At 34.0% G+C, this 22074-nt stretch overlaps 1 protein-coding gene across 1 annotated transcript in view; it reads right to left on the bottom strand.

Annotated features, from left to right (window-relative positions):
* Positions 1-343: 343 nt before the first annotated feature.
* Positions 344-22074, bottom strand: part of LOC132749483 (glutamyl aminopeptidase-like) — a 30635-nt gene continuing 8904 nt past the window's right edge. The window contains exons 5-18 of the mRNA XM_060739232.1: positions 19118-19272; positions 18219-18332; positions 17827-17961; positions 17334-17465; positions 13742-13905; positions 8997-9076; positions 8455-8600; positions 7801-8004; positions 6351-6424; positions 6129-6233; positions 4973-5140; positions 4356-4496; positions 2884-2965; positions 344-924 (exon numbers count right to left, since the gene is read on the bottom strand). Of these exons, the coding sequence (XP_060595215.1) occupies positions 793-924; positions 2884-2965; positions 4356-4496; positions 4973-5140; positions 6129-6233; positions 6351-6424; positions 7801-8004; positions 8455-8600; positions 8997-9076; positions 13742-13905; positions 17334-17465; positions 17827-17961; positions 18219-18332; positions 19118-19272 (1832 nt within the window). The 3' untranslated portion in view covers positions 344-792. The remainder of the gene's footprint in view (positions 925-2883; positions 2966-4355; positions 4497-4972; positions 5141-6128; positions 6234-6350; positions 6425-7800; positions 8005-8454; positions 8601-8996; positions 9077-13741; positions 13906-17333; positions 17466-17826; positions 17962-18218; positions 18333-19117; positions 19273-22074) is intronic.

Raw genomic sequence — 22074 nt, 5'->3', positions numbered from 1 at the left:
ATTAAATCTCAGCTTTAGTTATAATTTGACACTTATGTGTAAAATATGAGACATTAAATATTCATGTACAAATTTAAATGAATAAGAAAGAAAAGAAGTCAATGTTTATAGAATTTTTGGTATGTTTCCCATATTTTCATGTGTATGAGTAAACTTACAGGATTGTTTTTGGTGGTCACGTTATTTTGGACAAAATTGGTAACTCAGACAGTGTTTGTGTAAAATAGACTCCGTAGTTCTTGTGTAAAAAAATGTTCACTAGAAAATGTAATGAGAGCGAGAATTAAACGCAGTGTAAAGTGTTTTGTTGATACATAACTTAAATACAATAAAAAAACTTAAATACAATACAATACTCTTTATTGTAAGTCAGGTTACAAACATGTTAACAACATGACGATTTATCTAAAATATTAACAAATATATATATTTGATATTTAAGTTAATTTAACTAGAAAGTTAAGAACTATCATGTGCATTCTATTTTCAATCCTTTACATTTTGTTTTATAATGGCAAGAACTATCCTTTACATTCAATCTTAGGACTATCCTTAAAATGTTATATTAGAATGGCAAGAACTATCATGAAGATTTTATTTTAGAATGGCCAATGAGACTCCTAAATTTCTGTTTGTAATTTTGAAATGAACAATGAAAATTCTTCTTAAACTCAGTTCTTCTGTAAATTTTACATGATGTCAAATTGATTTTAGATTGCCTTAGGCTGAAAAATATACTAGAAATTTAAATAAGCAATATACATAGTGACATATTTCCAATCTTGTATATTCTTATACATTTTGTTTTAACCATTCAACAACCACACGTTTATTTGTTTTCATCCAGTTTATGTTACGTCTCACACCCTCCAGCGATGTATTCCTTCCCCGAGCTCCTGGATATTTATTATAGAATGTCTCAACCTTAAAAGATAAAAAAAATGTTCGAATCATTTCAAATGTCACATAAATACGCTTCTTTATAAAACATTAGGAAATGTTCATGATAGGATAGTGGCTGATGTGTGCCATTTGTGTTTTCGCCCCGCAAACCGGCCAAGCGAAAAGTCGAGAATAAACAAGTTAAAATGGCGGGGGCGCGGGGCCAAGTTAATGAATGAAACTTTGCCTCGCTTCCGCGCCCCCGCCATTTTCATTTTTCTCGACTTTTCGTTTGACAGGGTAAATATACATACAAGTTTCATAAAAACGTCATTGCTCTCAGAAATAAGATACAATTACAGTAATATTTTGTTTACTATATATACATTTAGTAGACATACTTTGTATAAAATAGTGTACACATGATTTGGCCTATCTCATTTATATAAAGAGTAAGGGGGCAGGGGACCTAAAAATGAAAAATTCTGTATTTCAGTGTGACCAGAAACACAATTCCAAATATTTCATAATCTGTTTCACAGGCAGATAACCAGTTTCACAGCATTATTCAATGATATATGACATACATTGAAGAAAATAATAGTTTGCATGCATTGCTCCTTCAAAAAATGACTGACAGCAATTTATATTTACCCCCACCCAGCCAAAATCACACCTAAAATATACCAATATGGGCAATCTTCATGAAGGTGCAGCATACTCCAGAATCCGCCCGATTCCTTTAAAAATATCAGTAACACGCAGTGCAAGCTATGGCATTTTCAGAAATGACAAATAAAGTGTCTGTCATACGTTTAGATTTTTCACAAAATTTATCTGAAATTTCTTACTTGTTTGGCGCCAAATGTCAAAGCTTGATTTTTAACTTTTTCACCTCCATTCGGAGAGTCAGAAATACATACAAAGCTACCAAAATGCTTAGTTTCGGGTAAAAACCCAAAAATACATCTCATTTACACACAAACAAGAAAGAATTACAATGACAGAGAAATATCAGAAGTTATCAGTACCTTCAAAACACCATGTCTGAGTTATTAAAAAATTTGACCAGGGCCATCATTCGAATATGTCCCCTGCCCCCTAAAGGTATTTATATACATTGCATGCTCGATTATTATGGGGCAAGTTCTTACACCTAAAATCATTCAAATTGCCTAATACATGTACATCCACTTTTAAACGTTTTTATCTCTAGGCCTCCGATCTCTAGATTTTATACCAGACACATCTAAATGTTAGAATAATGCAAGCAACATCGACCTTGTACTCCTTGGATCTATTTTCATTAATTCACCAAAAAGCTGATAAATTTTCCGTTCTTAAAGATCATTTATTAAAGCCCACGTTTTTCTCCAAAGTACTCTCATAGTAAATGACCCTAACAAAATTTAAGTTTTATCAAACTCGTGTCTTCCGTTCAAGTTTTTGCAGTGTTCGGCTAATAGTCTCATCTGATGATGATGATGGTGGTGATGATGATGGTGATTATGATGATGATGATGATGGTGATGATTATGATGGTGATGATGATGATGATAATGATGATGATGATAATGATGATGGTGATGATGGTTTCGGGTTCGAATGCTGTATCAGGGACACTCTAGAGATAATATTCGTTATTATCTTGATTTAACAACATAAAGACAAGAAAGTATACATATCAGTGATGATAATAGAGATGCATAATGATTTTTCTATTACCATAAATGGTTAGAGAGATAACTCCGACAGTACTAGATCGATTCTTCAGCATCTTTTATATCATCTTGTTTTTACTTTTCATCAAAAGGAATTTGTTTATACCTGTTATTCAATGATGTTGAAAATGTATATGTGGATATATAAAATCATATGTATCTCAAGTACTTTTTGAAAAAGTTAGAAAACGCCCCAGATTTCTCACCCATGTAATCTTTCGTTTAAGGTCATTTAAAATCATGTCAATCTTGTCTTCTTTAAGAATGCATTAACTCTTACCTCTTCAAGTTGATATTCAGTGTTGAAATCTGAGACGACGCTTGGAATAATTCTTCCCAAATATCGTGAATACAATGTAAATCTGAAATATACGAAAATATATAAACGTGGTGACTATTGTTTTATAATAATAATAATAATAATAATAATAATAATATTTTAATTTTAAATGTGACTTTGTAAACAATATATAGAAACACAAAACATAATAAAACAATAACAACATTTAACTATTCCAGTAAGATTTTGTCATATGACAAACGCTCCTTTTAGATATTAAAAATTTTCATACAAAATATACATGCATAATTATTATTATAACATAATAACATAATGACAAAGTTATGAAGATATTTATTTGATATGCAAGATATATTTTTTGTAATTATTTTTAAAAGATGTCGGAGAATTAGAGGAACGTATATAAGATGGTATTCTATTCCAAATCTTCGCACCACCGTAACAAATTTACCACAGTTTGTGCGGTGTTTAGGTATAACTATCTCATTATGTGATGCTGATCTTAAATAGTGAATTTCATTGCTGGAAAAAGTCAAAATTTCTGATATATAAGATGGGGCAAGGTTATTACAAGCTTTATAAATATGAATTCTAGTATGAAAATTACATCGTTCATTGAACGACATCCTTACAGTATATCTCCTGTAGTAGCTAAAACAATATAATTAATGTATAGTAAGAATAAGAAGTTACAAGCCTGCTATTGGACATGATACGTCCAACCTTAACAACTTGCGTTCTATTTGACAGATAAAATTTGAAAAGCTGGACACTTTTATCTAAAGTAGATAAAGTTTTAACTTATGCAATACAATTTAATGGTCGACAAGATCAAAAGTTTTTCTTAGCTCTAAATATACAGTGCCAACATATTTATCAGCATCTATATCTGTTCACCATGCTTCAAATAACCGAATTAGTGCCCTGATAGAGTTTTATGAATGATGTTTGGTTTCTTAAAGAAGGATTGTGCTATGTCTATGTGTCTTACAAATATTTTGGAAATTGTAGACAGAATAGTGTGTTCAAAGAAGAAGTTTTAAAGGTGATACATAATTATCTAATTATATCTATAAAACAGTACTTATTTCGTATAATTTGAAATAAAAAATTGTTGCTCTGCCCTTCATTTTCTCAGTTAAAACTACATCATGTCATGTGTCCATAGTACATTAATGGCATTTCTGTGTATTGTTATACAGTTACTGGTGCCGCTACACGTGACAGAAATCCAAATATGACATGTTTTGCTAAATCAGTGGCTTAGTGAATTTGTGAAAAAGGTGCGTAGGTTCATGCTGACAACTATTCGTTGAAATAATTGAAATGTTTGTAGCATTTAAAAGGGTAAATACAGTATAAAACGAATTCATATGTTTCAAATTGAAAAGAAAATTGCTAAAAATAAAATGTTGGAATAATAAAAACAATAAATAACGATAACAAAAGACCTATCAACAAGATATTGCCAGTTATCACGTATCCAATCCCAAACCAACCCACGACCAACTGGGTTTCTGGCTATATAGGTCAGCACTGTGAAATAATCCTGGGATCGAACATTCGACTCGTCCTTTGCAAACTCGATGTACCTGTGCAAAGATATTATTTGTGTAAAACAAGTTTTAGTAAACAATTACAGCAACACAATCACTATATTTATTGGTGAATAGCGCAGACCTTAGTTTAACTGAGGGGTGAATAGCGCAGACCTTAGTTTAACTGAAGGGTAAATAGCGCAGACCTTTTTTTTTACCTTTTTGACCTTAGTTTAACTGAATGTTATTAATCCAAAACAAATAATAGCTCAGGCATTGACTTTTCCTTACTTTTCAAATATTAAGATTGTTGCATGGGGAATTGTTTACCGGTGCCGTCTGCTTATTTTCTTTTATAGTAATCCAATTTTCTCGCAATCGAAAAACACCATTAAACATCCGAAACAAGAAGCTGAAATACTAGGTGTCTGGTCTGGTACAATGGCTAAATGAAATGTGTTAAATCAGCAAATGAAGGTTAATTATATGCTTGAAAACAAATAAGGCAACACATTTTTGCTACTATTTACCTCATTAGTAGAGAAATGGAGGGTGTTTTTGCTAGTGCCGACATTAATTTTGATTTTTCTTGTGGAATTGGCTCATTCATATATCTGTTCCACACAATCATCCACTCTTGTGTATTTACATCCTTCATGCCGTACCTATACGTTACTGATCTCAAGTTAGGCGGGATACTACAACATTGGAGGAATAACAAGTCTTTTACTTAGCAGAACATGGCTAGAATGATGTTGAAATAACTCCTGGTAGCGGAACATGGCTAGAATGATGTTTAAATAACTCCTGCTAGCGGAACATGGCTAGAATGATGTTGAAATAACTCCTGCTAGCGGAACATTTCTTGCATATCAGACTGGCGTTTCCGTGAGTTTTACCCATGCCGGAAATTTCATCTGGCATGGGGGGTGCCAGATGAGTCGCGTGCCAAACAACAACGTCATTTTAGCGCGCTTTATGAATGAACCGCGTTAAAATGACGTCGTTTTAGAAGGGAAATAAGTGCTAAGGATGACGTCATTTCGCCGTTGTTATTTAAGTTGTAAGTTCATACGCTATTGTTAGAAAATAGTTATGGATGAAATGACTTTAATTTCCATGAACATTTATCATATTGAGGTAAACCATTTTAAATATGAAATAATATGGCAGAATATGCAAGAAAAAATATCTAACATATGTTTGCGGTTCGGATCGGAACATCCGTCCCTCGGGAACCCGCCCATGGGCGGTAACTCGGCAAGCCTCGTTACCGCCCAATGGGCGGGTCCCCTCGGGACGGATATTCCGGTCCGAACCGCAACATATGACAGATATTATTAGGCTAGAATGATGTTGAAATAACTCCTGCTAGCGGAACATGGCTAGAATGATGTTGAAATAACTCCTGCTAGCGGAACATGGCTAGAATGATGTTTAAATAACTCCTGCTAGCGGAACATGGCTAGAATGATGTTGAAATAACTCCTGCTATGTTTGTTGAACATGTATCAACATGTATGTTGATTAGAAAGTACAAAATGTATTATGATTATCTGCGAATTTATTCATACTTGTAGATATTTTTGCTACATAAATGACATGTATCACATGTGTAAATGCTACCGAGTAATAAAAAGTACTGAAATACATATCTGAGATATACAATAAATACCAAAGACTTACACTGTGTTATTACAAAGCCATGCCCTGAACCTCTTTCTTGCTTCCAGCAAGCACTCCTGGTGACCATTTCCACACGCTAGAGATATGATAGTAGATCGCAACAACCTAAATAGAAAATAATATCGGTATATAGCAGTAGTCTATCATTCTAAATAACATCGATGTATGTACAAATATTTCGCTTGGAATTAGACACACATACTGCCGTGATATGTAACTTACCGCTCGTTATGGGATCCTGTATCATTCCAACCAAGTGACTTGTAGGTAGTGTCAACCTTCTTAACTATGTAATCCTAAAATTAATTAAAAAAATCGAAAATATTGAATGTTTTATTATTTATTATGCAGATCTGATGATGGTTTATTATTGAGTTCTGATCTACATACAAAACGGTGTTGAATAATGGTATAAAAGATTCGGACCTCCAATAACTTACAAAAAGAAGTCAAGTGTAAGACCAACGCTTCCGAAATTGCTGATAAGCTATGTATGGACCTATGAAGTAGTACGCAAAACCTTTAACATAACGAGGTAAATGTGGTTTGTCTAAGCATCTTGATCTGATGATTTGATTTTCTTTGGACCGGGCGGTCAATGATAACCTACGAAAGTGCAAGCACTTATTTCCAGTAGGGTCCTTACCTAAGCAGACTCTAGAGACAGCTATGAGATACAAGGGAATCCGGGAACTAGTCCCTAGCTCTTATCGAATAGATTCCTTGGTTCTTTTACATGCCCAGTGTATAGCATTGATACATGCGAGGATTACCTGGATTTCTTACCAGTACACCTCTAGTTAGGTGGGTCACACGGAAAGTGTTTCTGAAAAATCCCAAGGGTGTTACCCAGGATCGAACCCGACACCTCAGGAGTGACAGTCAGTGATCTAACCAACTGAGCTATCGCGCCACCTAAGCTGATCACATCCTATCTGTTTATACGGACGAAGTCCGTCTGTTATCAGTTGGACTTCCTATAAAATTAACAGGGAAGGACTGAATACAAAAAGAATTTTCATTGGTGGTTTAAGAATTGCAAACTGAAATCGGTGAAATTGGTCATTAGACAAATCTTACCATCCTAAAATAAAATGTAAAGGATAGTTCATTTAAAATAAAAATTTTAAGGATAGCTCTATTGAAAATAAAATGAAAGGGATATTTTTGCCACTATAAAACAAAAGGGAAGTTCTAAAATAAAATGTACAAGAATTAGCATAGCTCTTTAACTTTTTGGTTAATTTGTAAATGATTACAAAATTGTTAAAGTCAAACGTAAAACAAGTTAAAGAGACACCTAAAATAGAAGTTGTCCTACTTTGAAAAATCATCAATATAAATATGCTATAATTTAATTTCAATGTTTACAAAATGGGAATTTTCATAGCTACAAGAAATAATTATTATGTCATTGTTATGCAAGCAGTGCTAACATTTCCTTTTGTATTGAAAACTTAGAAAAAACATAATTTTGCATGCTAGCCGAGTATGTTTTTGAAAGATACTTCTTGTTTACATTGTATGAGAACATGTGTTACAAATGTTATCCCTGGCCAATAAACCCAAGCAGTGTTTTACTTAAACATGTCACAGATCATATATGATCCCTGACAAATGAACTTCTGCAATAATTAATGCTTTACCATGTTAACATTGAATAAAGTAACACCTGGAAATAACTGAAGTCTCCTGTGAATTCCAACATATCTGAAATATACGATAAATCACTAGCACTACTCTCCCATGGTAAGTATGCTTTCTCCTTCTCCAAGTATAACGTCATATCAAGCGCTATGTCGTAACCAAGATGACCAGCACGTGCAAGATTAAATGCATCATCAAGTAAATTCGACCTGTCCGCTATACTCAGTTTCTGAAAATAAAAAACAATTGATAATCAATTGATAGTGCAATATCAATCTTATTGCTTAACATTTAATATAATGTTTACCCTGTTGTAACTGGAAGTGGTTTGCTTTTTCACGAGAATGGAGTACAGCCTGTATGTCTGTGCAGTCTGACTGTCAGGTCAACTTTAAATGTTAATCTTCATTTCCCAAAACATGATAATGGACTGTTTCAAAAATGAAGCTAGTCGGGCACTAGAATCTTCAACAAGGAAAAACATAAATTGTGAGATATGTAACATACATTTTGCTTTGTACGTTACAAAACAAGTTGTAACATAGTCACATAAGAATGAGACTTATTTTTAGAAATTAAAAGAATAAAAGAGGGAAACTTTTGGGGCTATGTTTAACTGATGATCAAAGTGCTTAATAACGCTTATTTATTTTTGATGTTATTACATATTTTTTCATACATTTGTGTCGGAAGAAAGCTCTTTCGACAGTCGTTTCCACATGAATTCTGGATAATTCACTCGGTAAAATCCGGTTTCATTCATGTTGAATTTTATCCAGATATCACCAGCATCTTTCCGTAAGTCCACACCAGCATCTAATGTTACTGTAGAAAAAGATACACATTATATCATTATTGAGTTCATGGAAATTGTGAAATAATGTCAGCATTGTTTACTACTATAAACTATATATTATCATTTAAACTTTTATGTACACACTTCATATAGCACCAGTTTGTGTTGTTTGTGAACCATATGTGGTATGTGCAGTGTTGTACAACTATATTTTATCGGGTTATTTTCATGTACAAACTGGTTGATGAGAGAACATATGTGAAATACAGTATAAGAAAATGGCAAACACCGTAAATTCTGTGTTCTAGGATACTTACACCGAATTAATTTAATATTTCAAACGTTAGATTGACAAGTCAATACATCATATTTCAGATTTAAATAGGCGGTATTTAATGTTATTTTAGAAAAATGGAAATAACAACCTGACTGCTCTTTCTTCATCCATTTATTTCCTTTTTGTCCATCACTTATCATGTAGTCAAGGTTTATGTACCACAAATACCTACAAGGAAAATGTTTCACAAATATATACAAATTCGCTATGTGAAACCAAAGCAAGCACTGTTACGCCATACAAAGTTTACGTCGCACATGTAGAGCGTATGAATGGCTTATGTCTTGGATTATGACAATGTTGATATAATGTCAGTGCTGATGGTTATATATTGTTGATGAGGTAGTGATTGCCATGGGAATTGTCTTAGTTAAAGAAGAACTCGTCGTAGTCATTGTCGTAGTAATTTTAAATAATGTACAATTCGCACTGAAACAGATTTTATAAATCGACATAGCGACGTCCAGAATCCGTCTTTGACTCCGATCATGTGACGCCCAGTATTATGTCATGTGCATGTTTCCGTGTTGGTGCCGCATCCAATTTTATAAAATAATATGTAATCTATGGAAGATATCTAAAAAGGTTTCTACTTTGCGATTAAATTTTATTACACTTGGACCGTTGAAACGGTATAGATGGATATAATTTGTATACCTCATTCTAAATATTTAAAGGATTCCCTTTTTTTTATTTCAGTATTGATATTTGGAACAAGTTACCTATCACTATCAAACAATGTTCGACTTTACAATCTTTCAAAAACAGCTGTAAATTTTATTTTCTAAGTTTATAGTTAGATACATGATGAAAATTGAACACTTTATATTGTAATTGTTGTAAATGTTGATATCATCATTTTTTAATCATAACGAGTCTATCTATAACTAATATGAATGAATGAAAATAAGTAACTTTTACATTCAAGAATATATATATATATTATATATATATATATATTATATATATATATATATTTATATATATATATATATATATATATATATTATTATTTTGTTTATACAAAAAGATTTTGTATGTAAAAAATAATATGTGTATCCATTCGCGTTAACTTTGAATGACGCTTGCGCGAAATGAAGTAGTTCGTACCAAAGCAAAGTTGTCGACGCCATTTTTGTATGTGAAAAATGATCTCATCATTTTCTAAAAGTAGGTATAGAAAACTTACCAGTATTATTTAAACTTAATGTTATCGGTTTTGGAATTTTCTTATTTGGATTTCATTATGTGTAACAGGGTCGATAATTCAGGTGTCTTGATATTTTTTTTGGTTGTTTCAGTTGTTTCCCTTGGTTTCCCCTTATGTGCTATGTTGAAGCGTAGAAAAATATTAAATATATTCATTCGTATGTAATATAGGTAAGATATCATACTCACTTCTGTGAAGACTTTTTATGCTTGCTGCATGAAAGGTGTTATGTAAAATGAACAAACATGTCATCAGATAATTTATATTTTTAAACATTTTCATGGAATGTAATAAATGTATCATAATATTAAAGTTGTATGCCCTCAGATGAGAAAAATGATTACAAGAAAAGAACAATGCACACCAATAAAATGCTTTAAAACATAAACACAAAATTACACAGCTTCCACTAAACAGACCATATGAAAATCTTGCAAACCCACAGAAATAGAAATATAAACAATAAAAAACCCTTTTTTCTCGCGTATTTCTTTGTTTTCTGAACTCGTAAATCTGGTCACCAATTTATAAACAAGAACCGGTTGAACCGGGTGATGCTCCCCGAGAAGGTTTTGGACACCGGAAAGTATAAAAAAATGAACAAATGGCAAACACTCCAAAATTAGGCAAGGCAGTTATGGTTTTTTTTGCACTGCAATGAGATGTATCTATCTGATGATATCTCGTATAGTTTCAGAGTTATGTCCCGGGTAAAAGTCAAAAGGTAAAAATTAACAAAGGGCAATAACTTCAAAATAAGGCAAGGCAGAGTTATGGTTCTTTAGCACTGCACTTTCTAATTAGAAAAGAACACTGCTTATGTGTGAAGTAACTGAAATATTGAAGCTTTATATTAGAATGTTTTTCATGCAACAATGAATTCTGTAAGATTCAGATTATTAGATAAGATGATGTTATAATAACATGTATTATTATTGTGAGAAAAAAGGTTCTGGGGATATTTCTATCATGTTTTAACCAGGGACAATATACACTGTTTACTTTTTTATCAATATTGCGAATGGTTTTAAAGCTGTGTTTTCGTAAATATGGATATTATTGAATCATCCTCGACATCAGTACTCCCAATATATTTGGCTCACATTAGCGATAGCTCAGTTAGTACAGAAAGTCAAAGATTCCCTGTCCATCTGTTTCAATATTCCATATTTCAATAATGTCATATTAAACTACTGGTCAAATTTGAAAACATCAGTCAAATTTCTCATTTATTGTGTCTTTGCAAGAACACTTTAAATTAATTTGGGCTATTGCATGATACGGTCACAGTCGCTAAAAAAGATCAAATCTTTCAACTATCTTTTTCTCTAATTGTCCCGTTTTGTTTGTATTGCATTATTTATGCCATTTCCTCATGCTCCGATTCCATTTGTAACGTTTCTTTGCATAAAAGTAAATAACAGAATGTTAAAATTTATTGGCTTTTTAAAAGTATAATAGTGCAAAATATTAAAAGTACTTGTATTTTTATAATTTTTTTTAATCTCAGAAATTGTTATACCCCGCACAAGGAAGTTGTTATACTGGAATCAGCTTGTACGTCCGGACGTCTCCCCGTCCGGCCGTCAGTCGGTTTTTCGTTGTCCGCCCAATAACTTAAGATTCCTTTGACCCACAGTCTTCATATTTGGTATTTAGATTGGTCATAATTAGTAGATGTTCCCTATTGATTTTCGGGTCACCAGGTCACAGGTGAAGGTCACATGGACCTTGACTATAAAAAGATTGTCCGCCAAATAACTTAAGATTCCTTTGACCCACAGTCTTCATATTTGGCATGAACGTTGGACATGACCAAAGGATGATTCCTATTGATTTAAGGTCACCAAGTCAGAGATAAAGGTTACAGGGACCTTGACTAAAAAAAGCTTGTCCGTCCAATAACTTAAAATTCCTTTGACCCACAGTCTTCATATTTGGCATAGAGGTTACTAGTAGTCGTGATTAGTAGATGACCCCTAATGATTTTGAGGTCACTGGGTCAAAGGTCAAGGTCACAGGGCCTTGACTAAAAAAAGCTTGTCCGCCCAATAACTTTAGATATCTTTGACCCACATTCCTCATATGGCATGGAGGTTAGTCATGATTAGTTGATGATCCCTATTGATTTTGAGGTCACTGGGTTTAAGGTCAAGGTCACATGGGCTTTGGTTAAAAAAAGCTTGTCTGCCCTAAACTTAAGATTCCTTTGACCCACAGTCTTCATAATTAGCATGGAGAGGGAGAGGTAATAGTCATGATTAGTAGATGACCACTATTGATTTTGAGGTCACTGTGTCAAAGGTCAAGGTCGTAAAGACCTTGACTTCAAAAAATTTGTCCAACCCAATAACTTAAGAAACCTTTGACCCATAGTCTTCATATTTGGCGTGGAGGTTGATCATGAAAATAAGGTGGCCCCTATTGATTTTGAGGTCACTTGGTCAAAGGTCAAGGTTACAAGGGCTTTGACTGAAATAGCTTGTCCGCTCAATTGCTTAAGAAAGTCTTCATATTTGGTATTGAGGTTGTTTATGACTAGTAGATGACCCCTATTGATTTAAGGTGACTGTGTCAAAGGTCAGGGTTACAGGGATTTTTACTATAAGCTTGTCTGCTCAAATGCTTTGCTTAAGAATGCCTGTTCGCAGTGTAATGATTTTGTCATTTTCACATTTGAAGCATGTAGAATACATAACTTAGCAATGCACTGGCTTAGTAGTCTCAGATTTGGCAGGGAGGTTGTCCTTGAGCTCTAAATGGCCACTGTTGATTCTGGCAGAGTGGTATGCGGGGGTATTCACACCATGAAAGTGGCAGTTCTAGTTAAAATTAAAGTATTTTACAAAAATACCTATATTTTCTTTTCAAATTTCATAAAATTAACATGTTCCAAGTTTCACTTTTTATCATGTGAAAAACTGAAATGCATTAGCTACGTTATCTGTCTTTCATTATATTGAAGGTTATATAGCAATATAGTATTTTATGTATTATTACTGGACATATGTTTATTATAACATAATTCTCTTATGCATCATGTTAAGGATCTAGTCATGAATGTACTGCATACATTCATATTTTGGATTTATATATTATTGTACCACTTGATAATGTAGTGTTTACAGTTAATAAAGTTGTTCTTATTTAGTTTTTTCTTATTTTCTTCCCTCTTTCAATATCATATTCAACAACCAGTGTTAATGTCTCTATCAGATTAATAATCTGTAATTCAGTGGCCCAAATTCCTTTAGGCTTTACAATGTCAACGTTTTTAGTAAAACACATAATTATGCATAAATCAGCAGCGAATACTTCAGTGCTTTCAGCGCTTTGATTTTCTTTGTTATTGTAAAATCAGAAGGCAATACTGAAAATGAATATACATGTACTTTTTACTGTGTAAACTGTGTATGATACGTTCTATAAATAAAGATTTTATTATTATTATTATTATTATTATTATTATTATTAGTCAACGCATAACTCTCAAATATATGCTAATTAAAGCGTAACATTGCACACTTTCATCAGCATATATGTTTACACACACTTTAGCGATAATATACCTTATTTTGATGTTAAGCACACATTCTTTCGTCAAAGGTTGTATAATTACTTACCCATATTCCGATTCAGTAGAATCAAACTTTGTAGAAGAATCAGCAAGGAAACGGTGTTGTGTTGCAGTGACATTATATCCATCAATGGTTATATTAATGTACGGTAGACCCATCTGTTTGGTCCATGTGTCCATCACAGTCTTCACACTCAACTCTGATGTTATCTATACAGAAATACATGCATATTTTTCACATATGTTATTATATAAAAGAACACATGGCTGCCAGGGTGACAGTACATATTCTTAACACGAGATACAACCCCGAGGCGCAACTTGGGATATTAATACCAGTTAAAGGATTGACAATATCCACTTTCACACAAACAGCCATGCGTTTTTATTTGATTATACTTAAAAGATAATAACTCCAATATAAAATACTAACGCAGTCACTAGAAGTACTGGCAAACGACATTTTATGAATAAATGTTAAAAAGTTATCAAAATAGAATAATAAGTCAAGGGAAGTTAACTAGTACAATACTGAAGGAGTCATGTCTCGCCCCGGCAAACTGTCGCTCCACTTCAAATATGTGGTGTACGAGAAAACGAGCTAAAAGCATTTCCGAAATAGAACGGAAGGCCGATATAACTGGCTAATTGTATGTATTGTTTATGTCTTTGTCTTGCAATTCATTTAAGTTGTATTTTTTTCAAAAATCGAATGTCTTTCTGTGTAGGATTGTTTAAGGCTTCCAGTGATCTAAGTAATAGATATACCATTGCTGCGTTGACGATTTCTGGGTTTGCGTAAATTATACCATAATCACGTGACCTTTCTTATGCCTTGACCTCACGAGACGAAGTCGACTGTACATAACAAAAAGAAAATTATATTATACTCGGGAGAACTTTTGCCCCTGACGAATTGAAAGTCGATTTGTTAAATATCGGACTTCCAACCACGGAAACGTTCCTTGAAAAAGTGTTTTAGAAAAATATCAACTTATAACAAGAACTTGTCTTTCGTGCAAAATAAACTTCTCCTGGTAAATTTTTATATCCATTTTTTTTTCGAAAGTAGTGGAGCCAAAGGGCAAAAGATGGGGCGAAAGGTTGGTTTTTGAGCACAAGGCCATATTTAGATGACGTAAAGAGCATCGTCTACGAATTTATATAAAGAAAAGTTTAAATAGACATACTAAAATGTAAAGACAGAGAAATATAATAATACAATAATTTATTTCTGCTTAAACTATGATAATTTTTGTCCGTTCACCGACTGCTGTCTTTTTATTACGTTCGTTTTGTCCATAGATACTCTGTGAAACCAAGATTTGTACTGGCAATATGCAGTGTTTGATGATAAAAGTAAACAGTTGTATTTACACATTGCGAGGACAATAATAAACTAAACAAAAATGCTAAATGAGAGAGAAAGTATCTTGAAACATAACTGAAACAATTATATTCTTGGAACGACTGAAACTTTTTCAACCATTTTCATAGAGATTCCCCACTTTACAAGAGTCTTTCAATTTCATGAAAATGTGACTTATTTGTGTTTAACCTGAATGTGAACATTAGAGCTAGTGATTACAGAAAGTCATAGTAAAATGAACTCTTCGTACTTAAAATGGTAGTAGTGACCCATTTAATGTGTCCCGTGCATTGCATAATTTTGTCTCTGTTCTGCACCTTGAGAATCTAACTTGCAGGAACAATCGCGTTACACGCACCTGCTCAGAAACATTTGTTCGCGGTAGAAAAAATCATGCCTGACTTCGAATACGTAACATCCTGTGTTACGCCATGCATATGATTCAATGTTGGGACCACATCCAAATTTTGAACATAATATGGAATCTACGGCAGCTATAGGTGACACCTTCGCGATAACAGTTATTACGAAAGGATATCACGCTTTATCAAATGTCTTTAAAAGGTCTTTGGGAAGGAGTCCCCTTCCTATTGCACTGTGAAAAAAGGGCTGCTGAATTTGAAAGGGGCATGTAGGACATTGGAGATAAGGAGCGGCCTGGGTGGCCAAAAGAGACCACCAACGATGAAACTGCCGAAGCTGTACACGATCTGGTCATGTGCGACAGAAGGCGAGACCTGCGAAGCATTGCTTGGGAAATGGGTATAAGCTTTGGTTCAGTTCAGGCAATTCTGACTGATGTCCATGGCATGTCAAAGGTTTCTGTTAGATGGGTCCCCAGACAGTTAACTGACGACCAGAAACGGACCAGGCTTGACATTTCATGATATCCTGTGTCTCGCTACGAGGATGAATCTTATTTTATCTACCGGATCGTTACTCAGGATGAAACATGGGTTCATCACTTCGATCTAGAATCCAATAAAACAGAGCATGCAGTGGAAGCACCCTGACTCACCCCCTCCGAAGAAATTCAAGAGAGGGTTCCATCAGCAGGGAAGATGATGGCTTCAATTTTTTTGGATAGTCAGGGGATAATCATGATTGATTATCTTGAGCAAGGTCGTACCATAAACGGCACGTACTATGCAGACGTCTGCTTCAAGAAATCGCGAGTAAAAGGAGGGGCAAACTGACTCATGGCGCTCTGCTCCTGCACGACAATGCGCCAGCTCACACATCCCAAGTTGCGATGACTGCTGCAACTGCCTGCGGCTTTGAAATTCTTCCCCATCCCCCATATTCTCCCGACTTGGCCCCCCTCTGACTTCTACCTGTTTCCGAAACTGAAAACCAAGCTTCGTGGTAGACGTTTTGGAAGCAATGAAGTTGTCATTGAGGCGATCAATGAATTCTTTGAGGACCAAAATAGGGAGTCCTATTTTGATTATATTGAAAAGTAAGACCATTAGTTGGGTTCTCTGACTATCGGAAGTACATCGAGCCAATTTTTTCATCAATCCTCGTATATTTTGATCTCAAACACTCGATATATTTTAACTTCTATAGCTTTATATATGGAATTTCATTGACTACGCTCCTCCTGATACACTAAATTAATATCGCCTTGCGCTCTACATCGAAACTTTAACTCCATCTCTTGTCCTTTGGCTCCACTTCTTTATATACAAATTAAAGAAATCCACCAGGAGTAATTTATGTTGCACGAAGGACAAGTTCTAGTTACAGGTATTTTTCTCATACACTTTTTTTTTTTAAGAAATCCGAAGGGAAGACCATTAACATAATCGTTTGGAAGTTCAATATTCTGCAAATCGTCGTTCACTTTGTCAGGGGAAAAACTTCTCTCGGGTTTAAAATAATTTTCTTTATGTAACAGCTTAGATCATTTGAAACCTTAAACAATTCTACACAGAAACTTCATTGTTTTGTTTTTCGAAAAAAATACAACGTAAATGAATTACAAGATAAAAACATAAACGATACTTACAATTAGCCCTTTAAATCGGCCTTCCGCTCGGAAATGCCGCAATTTTGAAGTGGAGCGACAGTTTGCCAGGCATGTCCCTAAGAGGGTGATATTCGATCAGAAAATATTATAAGTCTAAGAGAGTTTTAAATCAAATGATTTCTTTTTTGAGGTATACATGTTTAAGAAAAATATATCTAATCACGCCTTTCTACATTGAAAAAAAAATATTATCTTAATTTAAATTAATGTGTCTAGAATTAGTATATTGAGCAGTACATTTCCTAGAAACCTCCACAAGTCATCTGTCTGGGCGTTACTGTATTGGAAATGGCGGAGATAGTTTGATATTCCGTGAAAAAATGCGTCACTACCCATCCAATGTTCTAACATCCGTATAATTGAACACCCCTAAAACGAGAATGGAGACAAGATATATAGCACCCCGAATACTTATGATACGGGACATAACTATTCATATTTTTTTTTATAAATTATTTAACGATTACCTCCTTTAACGATAAGCTTTAACGCAAAAACTAATGCAAGTAATTATTATTATTATTATTATTATTATTATCATTTTATCAAAAACAATAGTTTTATTAGTTCATTTAAATTTGTAATATAATAAGTAGGATTATGGCACTGTTTGTAACATTCAAATTGTCAAACCTCGGAACAGAATCACAGCACTCGGCTTTTACCAGGTTATCTGAATTAACGAAAATATACCATTGCAATATGGCACGTACAAAATAATTTGACATACTTTACTGTAAGAGATACTGTCAAACACGGCATTTATATGAGCAGGGTCTTCAACCTGTACTATTATCGGATGAGAGGCAACACCGGCGTCAGTGACCATCACCGGTTGAAGATCTCCAATTAGAAAATAGTCCATCTGAAGAGAATAGAAAAATTTACTGAGCTTTTATATAAATATATAAAGCATTTGCCACTATAAAATTATATTATAAAAGAAATGTAAATGCGTTTTACAAAATAATGTCAAGTGAGTAAATGGCTTCTTTCAAGCATGTATTTCGGCGCCATATAATCTTAATTGTTTTAATGCGCCGTAAAACAAAACAAAACAAATCAAGCATGTACTGAAAAATATACAGCACCAACATAATATACAAATAGAGTACAGCTTACAATTTGCCACGATGATTGATGTTTCGCGGCGCCGATATATTCCATAAATGAAGCAAATCCCTCGTTCAGCCAAAGGTCTTGCCACCAGTCCATAGTGACTAGGTTACCAAACCACTACAACGTAATACATGATATTGAGTGTAACCCTTGGCACCCAGGTGTGACTGATTGCGATCATTTATATGGTGGCACAAAGGTGACATGTGTGTGTGTTTTTATTTATCTCGTGCGCACGAGATACTATGTCGTGGCCACGAGTTACTAAGTCGTGGCCACGAGATAATTAAGTCGTGCGCACGAGATACTATGTCATGGCCACGAATTACTAAGTCGTGGGCACGAGATAAAAAAGTCGGGGAATGAGATACTATGCCGTGGCCATGAGTTACTTAATCTTGGCCACGAGATAATTAGGTCGTGGGAACGAGATATAATGTCGTGGTCACGAGATACTATGTCGTGGCAACGAGCTACTAAGTGACCACGACATAGTATCTCGTTCCCACGACTTAACTATCTCGTGGCCACGACATAGTATGTCGTGCGCACGAGATAAATAAAAACACACACATGTCACCTTTGTGCCACCGTATTTATCGTCTTATCAAGGTGATACATACATTGAGAGAGAAAAAAAGGCGGAACCGATTTGCTTTGTTTATACATGTAACTTGAAGCAAAGTTTAACTGTAGAAAAAGAAAGCGTTTTTAATTATTTTACTTCAATTTTATTTTCTGTTTTAAAATCTCAATATGTCTTAGACAATATCTGACTTAAGAAAATGGAGAAATATTAAATTTGTAAGTTTTAAAATGCTGTAACATTTTATATCGTTTGTTTTAAGAGATAAAGAGAATGTTTTTTGTTTGTTTTTATTTTCTTTCTTTTTTTGACCGACCTGGTGCGATACTTCATGAGCGACTACCGTAGCAACACGTTGTTTATTAGCAGACGACGACTGATCGGGGTCATAAAGTATATTAGTTTCCCGGAACGTAATCAAACCCCAGTTCTCCATTGCTCCGGATACAAAGTCAGGAATAGATATAAGGTCTGCAATTAGAAAAATGTCTTTATCATTTATTTATCGTTCTACACGAATATATAATAATGCCCTAAATATGTAACTGTCACTTTACCAATTAAATATAAATGTTTTTGACTTTTACATTTACATTTATTTCTTATCTATCTATCTGTCTGTCTGTCTGTCTGTCTGTCTGTCTGTCTGTCTGTCTGTCTGTCTGTCTGTCTGTCTGTCTGTCTGTCTGTCTGTCTGTCTGTCTGTCTGTCTGTCTGTCTGTCTGTCTGTCTGTCTGTCTGTCTGTCTGTCTGTCTGTCTGTCTGTCTGTCTGTCTGTCTGTCTGTCTGTCTGTCTGTCTGTCTGTCTGTCTGTCTGTCTGTCTGTCTGTCTGTCTGTCTGTCTGTCTGTCTGTCTGTCTGTCTGTCTGTGTGTCTGTCTGTCTGTCTGTCTGTCTGTCTGTCTGTCTGTCTGTCTGTCTGTCTGTCTGTCTGTCTGTCTGTCTGTCTGTCTGTCTGTCTGTCTGTCTGTCTGTCTGTCTGTCTGTCTGTCTGTCTGTCTGTCTGTCTGTCTGTCTGTCTGTCTGTCTGTCTGTCTGTCTGTCTGTCTGTCTGTCTGTCTGTCTGTCTGTCTGCGTCTGTCTGTCTGGTCTGTCTTGTCTGTCTGTCTGTCTGTCTGTCTGTCTGTCTGTCTGTCTGTCTGTCTGTCTGTCTGTCTGTCTGTCTGTCTGTCTGTCTGTCTGTCTGTCTGTCTGTCTGTCTGTCTGTCTGTCTGTCTGTCTGTCTGTCTGTCTGTCTGTCTGTCTGTCTATCTATCTATCTATCTATCTATCTATCTATCTATCTATCTATCTATCTATCTATCTATCTATCTATCTATCTATCTATCTATCTATCTATCTATCTATCTATCTATCTATCTATCTATCTATCTATCTATCTATCTATCTATCTATCTATCTATCTATCTATCTATCTATCTATTCTATCTATCTATCTATCTATCCTATTCTATCTATCTATCTATCTATCTATCTATCTATCTATCTATCTATCTATCTATCTAATCTATCTATCTATCTATCTATCTATCTATCTATCTATCTATCTTATCTATCTATCTATCTATCTAGTCTATCTATCTATCTATCTATTCTATCTATCTAATCTATCTATCTATCTATCTATCTATCTATCTATCTATCTATACTTCTATCTATCTATCTATCTATTCTATCTATCTATCTATCTATCTATCTATCTATCTATCTATCTATCTATCTATCTATCTATCTATCTATCTATCTATCTATCTATCTATCTATCTATCTATCTATCTATCTATCTATTCTATCTATCTATCTATCTATCTATCTATCTATCTATCTATCTATCTATCTATCTATCTATCTATCTATCTATCTATCTATCTATCTATCTATTCTATCTATTTATTTATCTATTTTGTATTCCAAAAATGTCTTTGAAAAAGTAAAAATACAAACATTTGTTTATAAAAGAGTAAACAAAGGAAGTTGTTTTATTGGTACACCTACAAAGTTTTAAGTGCATGTACTTGACATGTTAAGATTTTTGTATTCCAAAAATGTCTTTGAAAAAGTAAAAATACAAACATTTGTTTATAAAAGAGTAAACAAAGGAAGTTGTTTTATTGGTACACCTAAAAAGTTTTAAGTGCATGTACTTGACATGTTAAGATTTACTTAAGTCTAAGATTTACACGTTCTTGACAAATTTGGGTAAAGGGTAAGATATATAAGATACTTACCGGTGTTGGGTAAGATATACTCACCATGTTTGGGAAAAGGGTAAGATATACTTACCAAGTTTGGGCAAATGGGTAAGATATTCTCACCAAGTTTGGGAAAAGGGTAGGATATTCTCACCAAAGTTTGGGTAAAGGGTAAGATATTCTTACCAAGTTTGGGAAAAGGGTAAGATATTCTTACCAAGTTTGTGAAAAGGGTAAGATATTATTACCAAATTTGGGTAAAGGGTAAGATATTCTCACCAAGTTTGGGGAAAGGGTAAGATATTCTCACCAAGTTTGTGTAAAGGGTAAGTTATTCTTACCAAGTTTGTGAAAAGGGTAAGATATTCTTACCAAGTTTGTGAAAAGGGTAAGATATTCTTACCAAATTTAGGAAAAAGGTAAGATATTCTTACCAGGTTTGTGAAAATGGTAAGATATTCTTACCAAATTTGGGTAAAGGGTAAAATATTCTCACCAAACTTGGGGTTAGGGTAAGATATTCTCACCAAGTTTGTGAAAAGGGTAAGATATTCTTACTAAGTTTAGGAAAGGGTAAGATATTCTCCCCAACTTTGTGAAAAGGGTAAGATATTCTTACCAAGTTTGGGTAAAAGAATAAGATATGCTTACCAAGTTTGGGAAAAGGGTAAGATATTCTCACCAAGTTTGAGAAAAGGGTAAGATATACTTACCAAATTTGTAAAAAGGGTAAGATATTCTTACCAAATTTGGGAAAAGGGTAAGATATACGTACCAAGTTTGGGTAAAAGAATAAGATATGCTTACCAAGTTTGGGAAAAGGGTAAGATATTCTCACCAAGTTTGAGAAAAGGGTAAGATATACTTACCAAATTTGTAAAAAGGGTAAGATATTCTTACCAAATTTGGGAAAAGGGTAAGATATACGTACCAAGTTTGTGAAAAGGGTAAGATATACTTACCAAATTAGTGAAAAGGGTAAGATATTCTCACCACGTTTGGGAAAACGGTAAGATATTGTCACCAAGTTTGGGAAAAGGGTAAGATATTCTTACTAAGTTTAGGAAAGGGTAAGATATTCT

The sequence above is a fragment of the Ruditapes philippinarum genome, unplaced genomic scaffold (assembly GCF_026571515.1).
Source record: "Ruditapes philippinarum isolate M1 unplaced genomic scaffold, ASM2657151v2 ctg575_1_1_1_1, whole genome shotgun sequence".
Taxonomy (NCBI): domain Eukaryota; kingdom Metazoa; phylum Mollusca; class Bivalvia; order Venerida; family Veneridae; genus Ruditapes; species Ruditapes philippinarum.
Note: the sequence above shows the minus strand (reverse complement) of the source record. Positions and strands in the feature narration are given on the sequence as shown.